The sequence below is a fragment of the Dinoponera quadriceps genome, unplaced genomic scaffold (genome assembly GCF_001313825.1).
Source record: "Dinoponera quadriceps isolate SergipeBrazil2010 unplaced genomic scaffold, ASM131382v1 scaffold1425, whole genome shotgun sequence".
NCBI lineage: Eukaryota > Metazoa > Arthropoda > Insecta > Hymenoptera > Formicidae > Dinoponera > Dinoponera quadriceps.
The window spans coordinates 902,274-916,262 of record NW_014555679.1 but is presented as its reverse complement, the minus strand read 5'-3'; the positions used below and the strand labels follow the sequence as shown (position 1 = coordinate 916,262).

The 13,989-nt window shown below is 50.0% G+C and overlaps 1 protein-coding gene across 4 annotated transcripts in view; it reads left to right on the top strand.

The window, feature by feature from the left end:
- Positions 1–13,989, top strand: part of LOC106745170 (protein groucho-1-like) — a 76,513-nt gene that overhangs the window by 22,519 nt on the left and 40,005 nt on the right. For all 4 annotated transcript variants that reach the window (XM_014620506.1, XM_014620507.1, XM_014620509.1 and 1 more), the window contains one exon: positions 8,508–8,552. In XM_014620506.1, the coding sequence (XP_014475992.1) occupies positions 8,508–8,552 (45 nt within the window). The remainder of the gene's footprint in view (positions 1–8,507; positions 8,553–13,989) is intronic.

Sequence of the window (13,989 nt, the reverse complement as noted above, 5' to 3'; positions counted from 1 at the left end):
AACGTTTTATTCCATTACGGAGTTTTAATCCAATTATAAAACCTAACAACTTAAAGAACAATTGAATATTTACGAAAAAAGAATTGTGCATCTTAAAAATTAAAACATATCCTCACTCTGTTGTCGGTTATCGGTCAATTGTCAAAATAACGTTTAACGTTTCCTATAGTTAAGAATGAACACCGCTGCCAATATGAAAAAAAAAATTTTAATTTTCCTATTGTCGAAATAATAGGGATCAAGTTTCCCAAAGGATCAAGTGTCCCCAGGTTCCCCTACATGCGTTCACAACCATATGTCGTGTTTGGCGTAGTTCGTATGGTAGCAAACTCAAAAGCCAGAGGATTAGATTTCCGATCCCATCAGAATAAGCATATTCTTGTAATACGAAATAAATTAAATAGATTAAATATAATTAAGAATATTTCAAATAAAATTAATGACAACATCTTAAGAATGTGATTAAGATAATAAAGAAAAGTAATAAATAATATCTTCTTTCACTGATTCCGCAGTTAGATTTCCCCGGTTAGATTTCCGCAGTTAGATTTCCCCGATGGAAACAGTCGCTGCTATTAACAGACTTTTGCAGTGAAATCTTATCGATTTGCAGTGCTACCTATTTATAATTATGACCATTAGTGACTATTGACTGCTTCTCACTGATAATACGTTGATTGTACTTTAGAGAGTAATTTCCTTATTAATAAAATAACAAGCAGGCATCTTCGCGCTTGACAGCGATTTTTGCTCGGCAATTATCGTGCGATTATAATTGTACGATTCAGACTCTAATTGGCTCTTTTCTTCTGCGTTTGTCTTAATAAAGGCGCGCGTCTGAAAATCGGACGGTCCGTATTGAGCGATCCGATCCGCGATAAAAAATACTCACCTCGTGATGTAAGTTGAATATAGCAACATAAATTAGCGGGCCACGTCGCTTCTTCGCCAACGCGCGGGAGAGCCCCTCTTCCGGCTCTTGTTTTTCGACTTTGTCCCGCGAGGATTTACGCAGACGCCGCGAGCCTCGGCTTACTTTCGCCCGTAGATCTTCATTATCGCGATACACCGTCAGCCGTGTATGCGTCTTCATTAAGCGGCGCGAAGAGGCGCGCACTGCTTTCTTCGCGGGAGGTCGAAGGTCGCCGAGGGTGCCGCTTTTAATCTTGCGCCCAACTCGACGAGTTACTATACACGGCGGTACTACGGTCCACGTCCACGTTTCTTCGCGGTGTGGTCTTTCGGAAAAGTTGAAATATGTTTTTAAGAAAGTCACTTTTATCACTGTTCGCGATTCGCGTCGAGATCCTTTCCGATTTTTTTTAATACGTCAAATAGTACACGTAGTAAAATATAAAATGTTTATTTTAACATATTTCACATGTCCTCAAAAAGTCCATTCTAAATTTTACGTCAGCTCATTCGTCGTGTGTTACTTGTTTACAAATTGAAAATGTTAATGATGAATTGATATTTTTTACTACACATGTAGTTCGTATTACCTAAGTTTTAAGATCAACTGTTACTGCGGATAAGATTAACACAATATGTCTGTAAATTTCTCCCATATAAAATATGTCACTGATAATATTCGTTAAAATTAACATCTTTGTTAATGTGTAGATTCAAAGAAAACATAGACTTTGATCTTTCCTTAAAAAGAAATCCGTGAATTTGCTGGAAAGCGCGTGCACGCTATTTCATTCTCCGACGATTTTTTCTTATATTTTTTTAAATCGTCTACGACAGACCGCTTCATTGAGATGCCACGCGCGGCCTTAAGTTTGTGGCCGAGTTCGTTATCCAAGACTCGCGTGTGAAGCCGTGCATTATAGGCGCACATGATAATTTATAGGCTATAGTCGACGGGGTCGCGCGCGTTACGTCGGTCGATCGGTCGGTCGATGCAAATAACTTTATATAAAATGCGCAGCGCTCGCTCTCGCGTGGACGTGGCACTTCCGCCGATTCACGCGGCGCGAAGATTAATCGTACGATCATCTCACGTACGGCCACGTCGTACGAGAGAGAGAGAGAGAGAGAGAGGAGGTCGCTCGCTCGCGCGTTGTTCAGGTATGCCGCTCCCTCTGCCTCTCGGCGACCGGCCGATCGATCTTCGGGCGAGTTCCGCGCATCGATCCTTTATTCCGCGGCCGCGCACCACCGATCGGCCTCGGCACTCGCGTGTGTGACAGCTTTAAATGTACATATCATACTTTATCCCACTTTCGTTCCGATACAGCGCGAACGCGCGCGCTCATTGTTCCGCGCGGTAACGGAACGTCGCGCGAAGCGCGGCGAAACCGCGGAATGCACTTAATCAAATTTCGATCGACGAGCGCGAAAGCATATTTATTGCGCACCCTATCGCGCCGTTTTATCATTGATGATTGATTACCGACGTAACAAGAATTTATCGTAGTATCGGGTTTAGACCGGCGTACGTAGCAACAGGTACTACTCGCGTCCGGTGCTAAACACCGTTCGCGAGCATCGAGCGAGTCATTGATCGCTGCGGGGCCTGATCGCTCTGCCTTTTGTCTCGCCTTTTCGTCATCGGCAATTCGCGCGCGAGCACCGGATCAATTCGTATCTCACCGTCACATCTCGTTCGCAATCCCGGTAATTTGTAGCGAACGACGCGCCGTCTTTTCGTTCGTGGAACTGTCAGGCGCCTGCGAAAGTCCCTCGGATCGTCGAGGATTTCATTCACACGAAAGATGAGTCATCTTACAGACACAAGTCAGACAATTATCATGAAGATGACAGAAAGTGCCATATAATAATAAACGGCTATAATGAAACGGGTATAATGATACTTAGATTAAACTTGGATTAAACACCGACAAAAAATGTATTGGTCATTTGTGACTATAAAATCATATAATGAAGTGATTATGGACGAGGAAATCGTTTTTATAGTATGTGTTATTGGTAATAATGATATAATGTTAATGATAATAATTTTGCGTGATAATAATATGCATATCGTTATTACTATTTCTCTGATGAAATAAACAAAAAATTATACTTAGCGTTGGGAAGGAATATCATTTTAATGATGTTATTCATTTTCTTTTCTCAATGTGATGCAATGAGATACATGCTGTCGATAGAGATTTATAATATTATTCATATTTATTTATTTATATATATTTTCTTATATTTATATATTAATCCTTAGCGAACGAATGCCGCCATATTCACGAATATAATGTCGCGAATATGGCGGCATTCGTTCGCTAAGGGTTAATATAATATTTAATATTAAATTGCAGCGCGTAGAAGTTTCGGGATTAACAATTTTTTTAAGGAGGGAAACATTTTTCGGAATTTTGGCGTTCCAAAACCATTAAGAGTTCCGATAACCTCCTGAATAGTTCTACCAATTTATCTTTAAGAATGCATACGCTAAGACCAAAACCTGAGAAGTTTCAGCGTTTCGGAGTTTCGTCGTTTAAAATTTTTTAAGTCCAAGAAGATCAGACTTTTTTCGGAATTTTCGCGTTCCGTTGAATGTTCCGGTAGCTTCCCGGACAGTTCTATCGATTATTCATAAGGATCAAAGCGCTAAATTTTAAGATAAAAAAATTATGGCACTTCACGAAGTTACACAATCATGAAGTTATCCCTCTCCATATTTTCATATAGTTTTTAACCGCTTTAATCGACGGAACTCTTGAAAATCGATTAAGAACTTCAGAACTCTTCGGAGGGCAAACCGAACTCTGCTAATTTCTTTGAAATTTTGAAAAAGTGGGGCCAACTTCACCGGAATAATCCCCTAATACCACGATGATTCTCTCACTTTATCTCGAGCCGCTGTCGTGTTTATCCACCGCGACTACGCGAGTCCAGATATCTTAAACGGCACATAAAGCGGTCGTTCTCCGCGTCCGGTGGTCTCGCCTCGAGTTTTCCGCGCGACGACCACGATGACGCGCGCCTCGTCTCCGACCGGCCGTTCGTCGGCGAAACGCGAATCCCCTCGGGATTCGTTATCGACGTCGGCCACCGTTCGCGGAGTACGGCCGTGCGTTCGTGCGAGCCGGAGGATACCCGGTACGACGTCGTTATACGACGTTATACGGCCCGGCCGCGGGGTATTACGCCTTTACGACTCTTTCGTGTAATTGTCGAGCTCGTGAACTTTTACGAGCGCGCGAACCACGAGCGGCGGATGATCGCCGCGAAGCGTTCCTTCATCCGGCCGCGATACCATCCGACGTATCTGCAAGCCGATAATTCCGCAACGTTCCATCCGTTGGCGCGAGAACTCTTCCTGAAATTCCTTTTATCGGAACGGTAAAAATGATACATCGTACACGAGGAACGCGCGTTAGAGAGCGCGAAGGCGACGTGGGTTTGCTCGACGTTGTTTGATTGAATCGTTTCGCAAACGCGAATACGTACACGAGCGTAAACAGCGGCCTCCGTCGTTCGCGTTCTATGTGTACGGCGGAGGTATGTTTTTCTTGATTAAATCAAAGCCAACTCGGCCGTGAAGCGGGGCTACATCGAGGGCGAAATTTGCAAGTCGTATGCGGTCGGAGAGATGTCGCCATCGCTAAGAGAGCGCGCTCGCAACAAGAGCGATTTCCATTGAGGGACGATAGAGAGCCGCGATAAGGGTCTTCCCTCCCTCCCGCGTGCAGTGGGGGAGATGACGGGCCACGTTGGCGGGGTAGATATCGATCGTGATCGGTATCGTCCGGTTGCTCGGGGAATTGAAAGATCGCCGCTGCTCCGAGTCGTTTTCGCAACCAAATCGCTCGCGACGCGACCGCTGATTTCGCCGAAATGCAGTCTGCCTAATAAGAGCGACATCACTTTTCAACTATTTATTATAAAAGAAATGAACAAATATATATTATACAGTCAGTACTACAACGCTCTTGTATTAATAAGTCATCCGATCACTATCATTGTCAATTATCGCTTGACGTTTTCGAGGCGTACTTTTCATCGATCTTATAACATATTCTCGAGATAAGGATAGCAGCCATATTCAACGAATCTGTTTCATAGAGTGCATTTTTCTCTGCTTCTCAGCTTCATCTTCATTAATGCCCAGATATTTTCGATTGAACTTCCGTCTGGTGACTGTTATTGGCCAGTCTAATGTTTCGTTGTCATTTTCTTCCATTGGGAGCTAAAACGACTCTAATACTTTGGGTCGTTATCCTCTTGAAGGATCCTGACCTTCACTTCCAAACCACTTTCGGCAGATGCTATCAATGCCTCCTGGCAAATTTTCGTCATTTCTTTGGCATTCAAATTCTCCGTAGAGTAGACCGAGGCGAATTGGATCACAGAGCGAATCGGATCAATATAAGCTCTGAGACAGTTGTCGCGTTAGCTCTTTGTTGTAAACGAGCTGTTTTATCGCGCTAGTTATCTCCGCGCACTCGTTTGAAACAAAAAAAAAAAACTAACGACAACTTTCTCAAAGCTTATATTGATCCGATTCACCTCGGTTCTACCTACCTACACTCCGGCATTTATCGTTAAATACGCCGTTCTCTAGCGAAAGTCGAACAACGACTGAGATTCTCTCTGTAGAATGTGTCGTAAGGGAAGAATTTTTCTACCTACTCGTTCAAAAGTTTTCAATGTAACGGACTTTCCAAGAAGAAGTTTATCCAATCACGCTCTTATTAGACACACTGCAAATCCCCGACTAATAACAATCCGAATCGCGTCGCTTTTTTTTCGAACGGCGGGAAACGCGACGTGGACGGGAAAAACCTGGAGTTGGACTTTTTTTTTTGCGAGAACGAGACGAAAAGACACCGGCGGAGGAAAAGCAAGGAGAGAGAGAGAGAGAGAGAGAGAGAGAGATTTCGCTTCCTTCATTTTTGGCGCGATGAAACGCGCGCGGGGAATAGCGGTTACCGTGCTACGTGGTGAATATTCTCGGTCGCCTCGTCGACGTTTTACGCAGCTTTACTCCATTATCGTAACTGACTGCCGCTGTTCACGGCGCTCCGTTCCGTATTAGACGTCTCGACCGCGCGAGTAGCGTTTCCAGTCTCGCGATAATTAAGATCCCGACCTCTTTCCCTTTCCCGACGCGGTCCTCCGTCTCTCCCTCGGGGGAAGTCTATTAATTAAAGACCAATTACTTCGTTGGGACGGTCTGCGGCAATGAGACGATCTCCGTGTAGCCGCAATTCTTAATCGTTTCGCTCTTTCTCTCTCTCTCTCTCTCTCTCTCTCACATACACACATCTTTTCTCTTACTACGCGAATCCGTCGAATCTTGTGCGAAGAGTGGAGAATCCTTTGTCGGGCTTCATCGCGAGACGTTGGATCGAGTAGTTGGTAATCGGTTCTCTAATGTGGCGGTGGAACGACGGCCCGAGGCTGCGTTAGCGAATTTTTAATCGTCCTCCTCCCCAGCCCGTCCTCGACATTATGGCGATGTCGGCCGTATGGAAAAGCGGTAATTGCGTTCTGTTATAACGCGAGCGTGCGTTTTACGCGCTTTCAGCGAAATTATTATTTTCGCAAGAACAGAGCCGATTGAAATATACATTTCGCGATTTATTGATAATGCTCGCGAGCGCGAATGTAATAAAAATATACGGGCGGATTAATTTATATTTAAAAGCGACGTGCGCGCAGCCGAATTTTACATTCGCATTTTCGTACATATATCGCGGCGCTCTCGCAAATTTACAAAATAATCGTAATTTCGAAGATAAACCGCGCTAAATGAATATCGAATTATTAAAACAAACGGGTTTAATTAATCGCGGCCTGTCCGAAGCAGGCCCGTAAAATATTCATTCAGATGAATTTGCTGGCGTTTAAAGTATTAACTGTAATTCTATCGCATCGCGAAATAAATATTTTACTCCTCCGGTATTTCAGGTCGCGCGCGCGAGAACGTCGCGTTCGCGACGGGTGAGAAAGAACCATCTTCGCGACCGTTTCCCTCTTCGTCTCTCGACTTCTAACGCGTTTATTACGTTTATAACCGCCCTCCCCCCTCGCACCCTCGTACACGCGAGAAAAACTCTAAACCGACTGTCGTAGTTGCGCCGATATATTAAAGCGCGGTTTAGTATGCTCTTTACGATCGCCGGGCAATAAAGCTCCTCCGCTTCACAACGGTCGTTGATTTCGCCGGGATATAATGCAGCGACTATATTCAAGACGCTCGTTAAAATCGCGAACTGTCGGGATTTCCTCTTCTCCGCGACCAAGAGAGGAGGAGCAGAGAGAGAGAGTCTGCGTCCCGTTGTCGCGACCGTTTCTTTCGCTCTGTTGATACGCGGCTGCTGATCTTGGAATGCACTCGTCGGAGAATACCGACGCGAATGTTTTCGCGTGCAACTCCACGTTTTATGTGTGCGCGCGCGCGCATGTCTGTGGTCGTAAACGCCGCGTTTAACGGGGAAGCCCTCCGCGAACCGCCACGATGTGGAAAATCACGTACGTACGTGCGAACTGAGAACCGCTGTGTTCGGTGAGCGAATTAGTTAAAGCCAGCCCCGGCTGGAGTCTTGTACACACGATGTAGAAACGATGTTACCAGAAACCGGTCTTTGGTCGACACGCACACGCGTTCTCTCGCGCGCACACACACACACACAGAGCTCCCTACACGAATCGCGTTCTCCCTCCCAAAGGAGGGCCGAAGGAGCGTCCGTGAGCGCGCGCTCCTTCCTCGGTCTTCCTCGTTTTTCTCATTTTCTCGACGCGCTTATCCCTCTTACCGACCGCAGTCTCGCATTACGGCTCAATTTGGTCCGCTTTTCGTAATCTCGTAATCTCATTTGATCGATATAATCTCGACCCTGCAATCGCGAAGGGGCTCTTACGGATCCTACTGCCGCGAGGAGGCGGCGGTTCCCGCGGTCGATCATTACGGATTCAAGGCGGCGTCTTGGTTTACGAAACTCGATAATTCGATTAATCACACGGCGGAGTGGCCTCGCCGTTTATTCTGCCGTGTAATATTTTATACGGCGTCGCTCTCGATTATTACGCTCGTCCGGGTCGTAGCACGCCGCTTGGGACCGACACGCCGATGGATTGTCTCGTCGTCGAGCGATTTTTTCTTTTTCAACGTTCCATTTTTATCATCATCTCTCTCTCTCATCTTGATGGCGTGTATCCGCAACGATTTGCGTAATTCGTGGCACAAATTCGCTCCCGAGTCTACCGCGGCGTCCCGATCGACGGAAAATTCTCTCGCCGCTCTCACTGCCGCCGCCGCTCGAAAGTGCGGCACGACGAAGTCGTAACGTAATTGCGCGCGTTGTGTTCCTCCCGCGCGGGGCAACATTCCGACGAAGTTCCGGCTTCTGCATGAGAGAACGCACGTATCGCCTTACGCTTAGCGTCGACGCAGCTTCGTTAACAAAACGCATATTACAATGCAGCCGCATAACGCTACGCTTACACTAATTTCGCGTGTGATACACACACATGAATATACATATATCGCGTTACAATACCGTCTGATCTAATCTCTCTGTTTCGCTTTACTTTTGCAGTATTACGAGATGTCGTACGGGCTCAACGTGGAGATGCACAAGCAGGTAAGAATCGGTTCCGACGAATCTTCCGAAGAGTCGGCGACACCGTCACCACGTGGCTACGATCGATAATACGCCGCGATCTCGCAGCGGCTATCACCCGGTGATTTATTAACCGCCCCGTCGGCACGCGCGCGCGCGCGCACGAGTCTTTAATCCGAAATTAAAGGGCCGTGCGAGGAGAAAGCTCCGATTACGGGGTGTTTACGACCCTCCGGGATCTTAGCTATTGAATAAATATGTAAACAAGGTAATAATATGTAAATAGAGCGCGGTCGGGGTTCCCGCCACTGCTGACGCTGCTGCTTCTTGCGCGAAACCTCGCGCGACGAAAAAGGCAACTCAATTCCCAGGAGTTTTATTGGGAATTACCGAGATTGCGCGCGGCATAGCGGCGTCTATCGAGGAGCACTCGGTGCGAATGGCGGACTTGTGTTACTTTTACCCCCTTTTACCCCCTCCGTCCTTCTCTTTGTTCTTCACTGCTCTTCGTACAATTTATCAAATCGAATAATGCATCGCGTCGAAATGTGTGTGTCCGTCCCTCCCCCGCCTACCTCTATTCATACAAACTGCCGGCATCGTCGGCGGCAGCCCCGGCGTATTATTTTTGGATAAAGATTCATTTCGAATCTGCATTACAAAGATCTCGTCGTCAAGTCCCCGGGCTGCATCCTATTCCATATTCATCGCGGCGATTGAGCGATTTGAATTTTTTGTTTTCCCCCGCATGCATCCATCCGATCGTGGCGTCGTCGTCGTCGACGTTGTCGTTTCCGCCACGGCTGTCGCGAAGTGCCGATTTCATATCTTTCGTCACAAAGCGGGGTCGTTTCGTCTCCCGTCTTCGGCGAGGCGAGAGAAAGGTGCCGGCCCGGGCGTATAATTTAGACTCGGCGAGACGGAAAACGAGAAACGCGACGAGCGGATTCGGCGACGACTACGAGATACCACCGGGCTCTTAATTACCAACCAGGAGTCACATCGGATCGCAGTCGAATGCCTGCGAGCCGGATCTCCGCCTAATCTCGCCGTGGAAATAAATCTCGACTCGAGTGGCCTCGTGCTCATTCGTTCTCGTTATCTGCGGATTGGATTCTCAATCTGTGTCCGTTCGCGGACTCCGTTCGCCAGTTCCGTATCTCATTTTCGTACGTACGAGTAGTAGATTCACGTCGAATTATTGACAGGCCGGTGTTATACATCGACGTAGCATTCGAGCCCGGGCGTTCCAGAGAGAGAGAGGGGCGTTCTGTAGACACCGTCGAGCGGGAATCTCGATCGCGAGATTCCGGAGAATGAATAGCGATCCTTCTTTCCTCACGAGTCTACTTCGATATTCCCGCTCTTCCTCTTCCTCCTCCTCGTCGACGTCGTCGCCATAATCTACCTCGGGCGTGCAGCGACGAATAATGCTCACGTTTATTGAATATTTAGCAGCTGAGCCCGTTATTTCCTCCACCCCGTCGCTTTGTATCCCGCCTATTCTTGTCTTCTCCGTCGCCCCTCTCCTCCGCTTCTTTTTCCGGCAGGATGCGTCAAATCATGAATAAAACCCCGCAAGTCGACCTTACGGTTCGCACGAGACGGGCGGCTAGCTAGGCAAGTCAGGTAGCGAGTTCGATTTTTTTTTTTCGTCGAATGAGTGGGGGCGAGTTGTCACGTTCGCGTTCATTTCAAGCAGGATCAGAGAGAGAGACCCGAGGCGAGGATGCGATTATGCGAATGATTAAACAGTTCGTCCAAATGACCGGCACGAGGCACGATTATTTGCAAATTACGCGATCGTGTCGGTTCATCGAGCGAGACTCATTATTATATCGGCGCGTGCGAATTCCTCGCTCGCTATGCGGAGGAACGAGAGGCCGGGTGGTCTAGAAAAACGGTCCGGAGGGACGAGACCGGCGATTTTGTCCACACGGTCGGATTTCCCGCTCGTCACAGCGAGAGTTACGTATTAAGGTTCGAACGTAACTCTCTTTCAGGACTCCCTGCACGTCCGTGCACGTTACGTGGAACAGGCCGTCCCGCGCGCGCGGATGGGAGATACACATCGTGCGAAACGGTGCGCGCGGTATTCGCGCGATGGAATGTAAATTCCGACGGGAAATCGCAATACGATCGCGTCGTACCCGCCGGTGTCGCCGCGTGAGATAAGCGGGGCGGCTTCGCCGGCGGGGTAAGGTAGAAAGCAGCGCCTCCGCGAATTAGGATGACTGTTCCGTTCGTCGTTGTCGCCTGGGTTACTTTTAATTCGATTAGGATTTATCGCGCGCCGCCGACAGCCGGACGACGCCCGGCAGGGATTTATTATTATCGCGCGGTATTATCGCGCGCGCGCACGAATTACACGCTCTCGTACGCGCCGCGGCGGTGTACGATCAGCGGCGCGGCCCCGGCGTATCCGGTCTCATATTTATAAAATCGAAATGCCGTGCCGGCCGGCCAGCTAGCCTCGTCTCGTCGACACGCTCTCGCTCCTGCCACGCGGCCCTGCGATTAATAGCCCGCGTTTATGACGAGGCCGGGGCGTTGTCGTCCGAGCGGCCGCGCTCGATGCGACGCGATGAAAATAAAACGAAAAAACGCGAGAGTGAGAGAGGGTGGGGGGGGGAGAAGAATAAAAAACGTGCGACTGGGCGGGAATGAATAACGGACGACGAGACGCGAAAGAGCACAGCGAAATATCGCGGTGGTCGCGATTTATCGGGTGTTACATTAACGCCGACCAGTCCCGCGGTAAGTGTCCACGCATGCTGCTGCTCCCTCCCCTGCCTCTTGCCTGGAGGTTATTAACGTCGCTAATTCCTCGGCAATTACTGTCATCATCGTCAGCCGTCTGACCGCAGCCGAGCTGTTACGTTTTCCTGTTACACCTGTACGATAATCATTGTCAGCCGGAATCACGCTCGCCGGATAGTTTATGGAGATATCGCGGGCGCGCGCTCGCACGGCAATAAACGGCCCCCTCATCGCGCGTTGTCGGCGGCCGTAGTAGTTTTTACTCCTCGGCACGAGGGGGATGTTAATAGAATATCGACGCCCGTATTACTCGTTTATATCGATCGGAAATTACGGGTATCGGCGGTAATGTCGATTGTTGGAAATATATCGCGGAGGCAATCGCGGCGGCTACGCGTCGCTAGTTATTAACGGACGTGTCATTCTTCTTATCGTTTCCCTCGGCCGGACGGACGAGCGAGTAGCGGAATCGAAAACGTTGTGTGTCACGATAGGTGGTATCGTTTGATTTTGACCCGTTTCGTCGTGCGTCATCGGCCGATGACCACGCGGTCGCGCTTTGTTGCGCCGGACGGCGATCGCGCGCGCGCTCCCACGTTTTTATTTGCAGGAAGCGATGCGTATTGTAAACGCTTTCAGGCATTACTCTCGATTTTACTAACGCTATTACCGGCGATTCCGCAGCTGCAGTACGTGTCGGGCAGTCGGAAAATTCACGCATGAAAAGTACGGGCGGCCACCACGAGTGATTCGATTTCGTTGTTTTGTTCGATTCGCTGGGCTCGCTCCCCTCGTCGCCGCCACCCTCGCGCGCGCAAAACCCCTCCCCCCGGCCGCTCCCTTTACCGCCACCCGCGCTTCTGCCCCCCTCTGCGCTTGTCTCTCTATATCCATCCCATATACGGCCCGCTCATTATTCATTTATCGGTTTAACGAGCACGTCCGCGATAAAGCGTCGCGAAATATCGATATCGGATGGTCAATACCCGCTCGGCGCTCGCGGCCTTGTTCGCTCGCGCGCGACGAAAAAATCCAAGCCTGGCTGCCGAGGGACTCTAAGCCGCGCGAGACGCGGATCCGAGATAAGGACAGCTGTCGCGAGGAAGAAGCGGTATCGCCGGGGCCCGGTCGAATGGACGAAACGGATTAACATCCGCCGCGAAAAACCGTACGTTTCGATATTTTTATCGGCGAGTGTCGCCCGCGTCCGGGGAAGCAAAATAAAAAACCGGAAAAAAACGCGACGCCCCGAGGAATCTCGTCGGGCGCTTCATGAATAACTTCTCAAAAGCGTCCGGCATCGCCATCCTCCCTCCCTCCCTCGCTTGTCGGGGGGAGGGAAGAGAGAGGAGAGAGTGAGTGACTGCGCGAAATGTGTGCGCGGCCGGCGCTTTTTTCCCGTTTTTATTGTGTCTGCAGTGCCACTGGTTTGATCGGTCGGACCGCGCCAGGTGGAGGCGGAGGAGCAGATGGTGATTGAGAGGGAAGAAGGGTGAGAGGGACGTGCAAAAGGGAGAAGGGGCGGAAGGGTGAAAAAAGAGGGCGAGTCCGGGGCCGTCGCGACGGGCGGAGGAGGAACGAATGGGACGCCGGCGTTCGGGGGTAGAAAACGCGGTGCACGCCGGAAGGGGAAGCTCGCGGGAGCAGCAGCCGCCGGGGGTGCGGGTGGTCGACGGGGCTGGTGGCGGTGGTTGACGGTGGGGACGCGTTGGCGGTGGCGCGTCGGTTCCAGAGGGGGGCAGGGCCGAGGGGGAAAAAGCGAAGAGCAAAATTTGCTATCGGAAAAATCGAGCTCTCCACGCCATCGCCGCCGCCTCCACCGCCGCTGCCGACCTCTCCACGCGCTGCTCCTCGCTTTCCTCCCTCGACCTCGCCCAACCGACCACGGCGCGATCCCCCGTAACGCCGACCTCGCCACCACTTCGTCCTCCTCTTCCTCCGCCTCTCCCTTCGGAGGCCCCCCGGGGTTCTAGCGAGAGAGGCACGTCGGTGTGAGTTTGACACGCGTCCGTGTGTGTCGTGCGGCTTGGCGGAGAACGGTTCGCAATATGTGCACAATAAAATATACACAGAAATGTCTACCCTCGCCGCGCGCGCGCTTTCTCTCTTTCTCCCTCTCGCGTCTACATCCTCCTTTCCTCGGTCGGTGTCGCGAGAACGCGAGCGTGTGCATCCGCCGGGGGGCTATGCACGTGTGTATGCGTATGTGTATATACATGCGCGGGCGCGTGTGTTGTGTACACAAGTATATGCCAGCCGGGTGTGCTTTCAGCGCAGGAATCCGCGATATCGACGGGGTTCCATGTACCCGATACACGTCCTCCGTGCTCACGATCTCTCGACACGATAAGTTCTTTCAACCGGCACCGCCGGCCCCGAAGCCCTCTCTCTCTCTCTCCCGCTTCCTCTTCTTCCTGTGCGCGCACACAATACTTCGCCCCGCGGATAGGAAGGATGTTGCTCGGCAGACGTCGCGAACCGAGGATGGTTTTATCCGCGGCAAATGGGCTTCGCCGGCACGAGAGAGTATCGCGCGAATCCTGCCTCGTTTCTCTCTATATCACCGGCTTGCGAAACCGAGTTACCTCGTGTGTCGATCCGGAGGTCGGTCGCCGGCGAATCTCCCGTCTCGACCTGATTTTACCTCGCCGGCGTGAAAACTTCGTTTCGCTTACGCTGCCTCGACTATTCGTCGCGT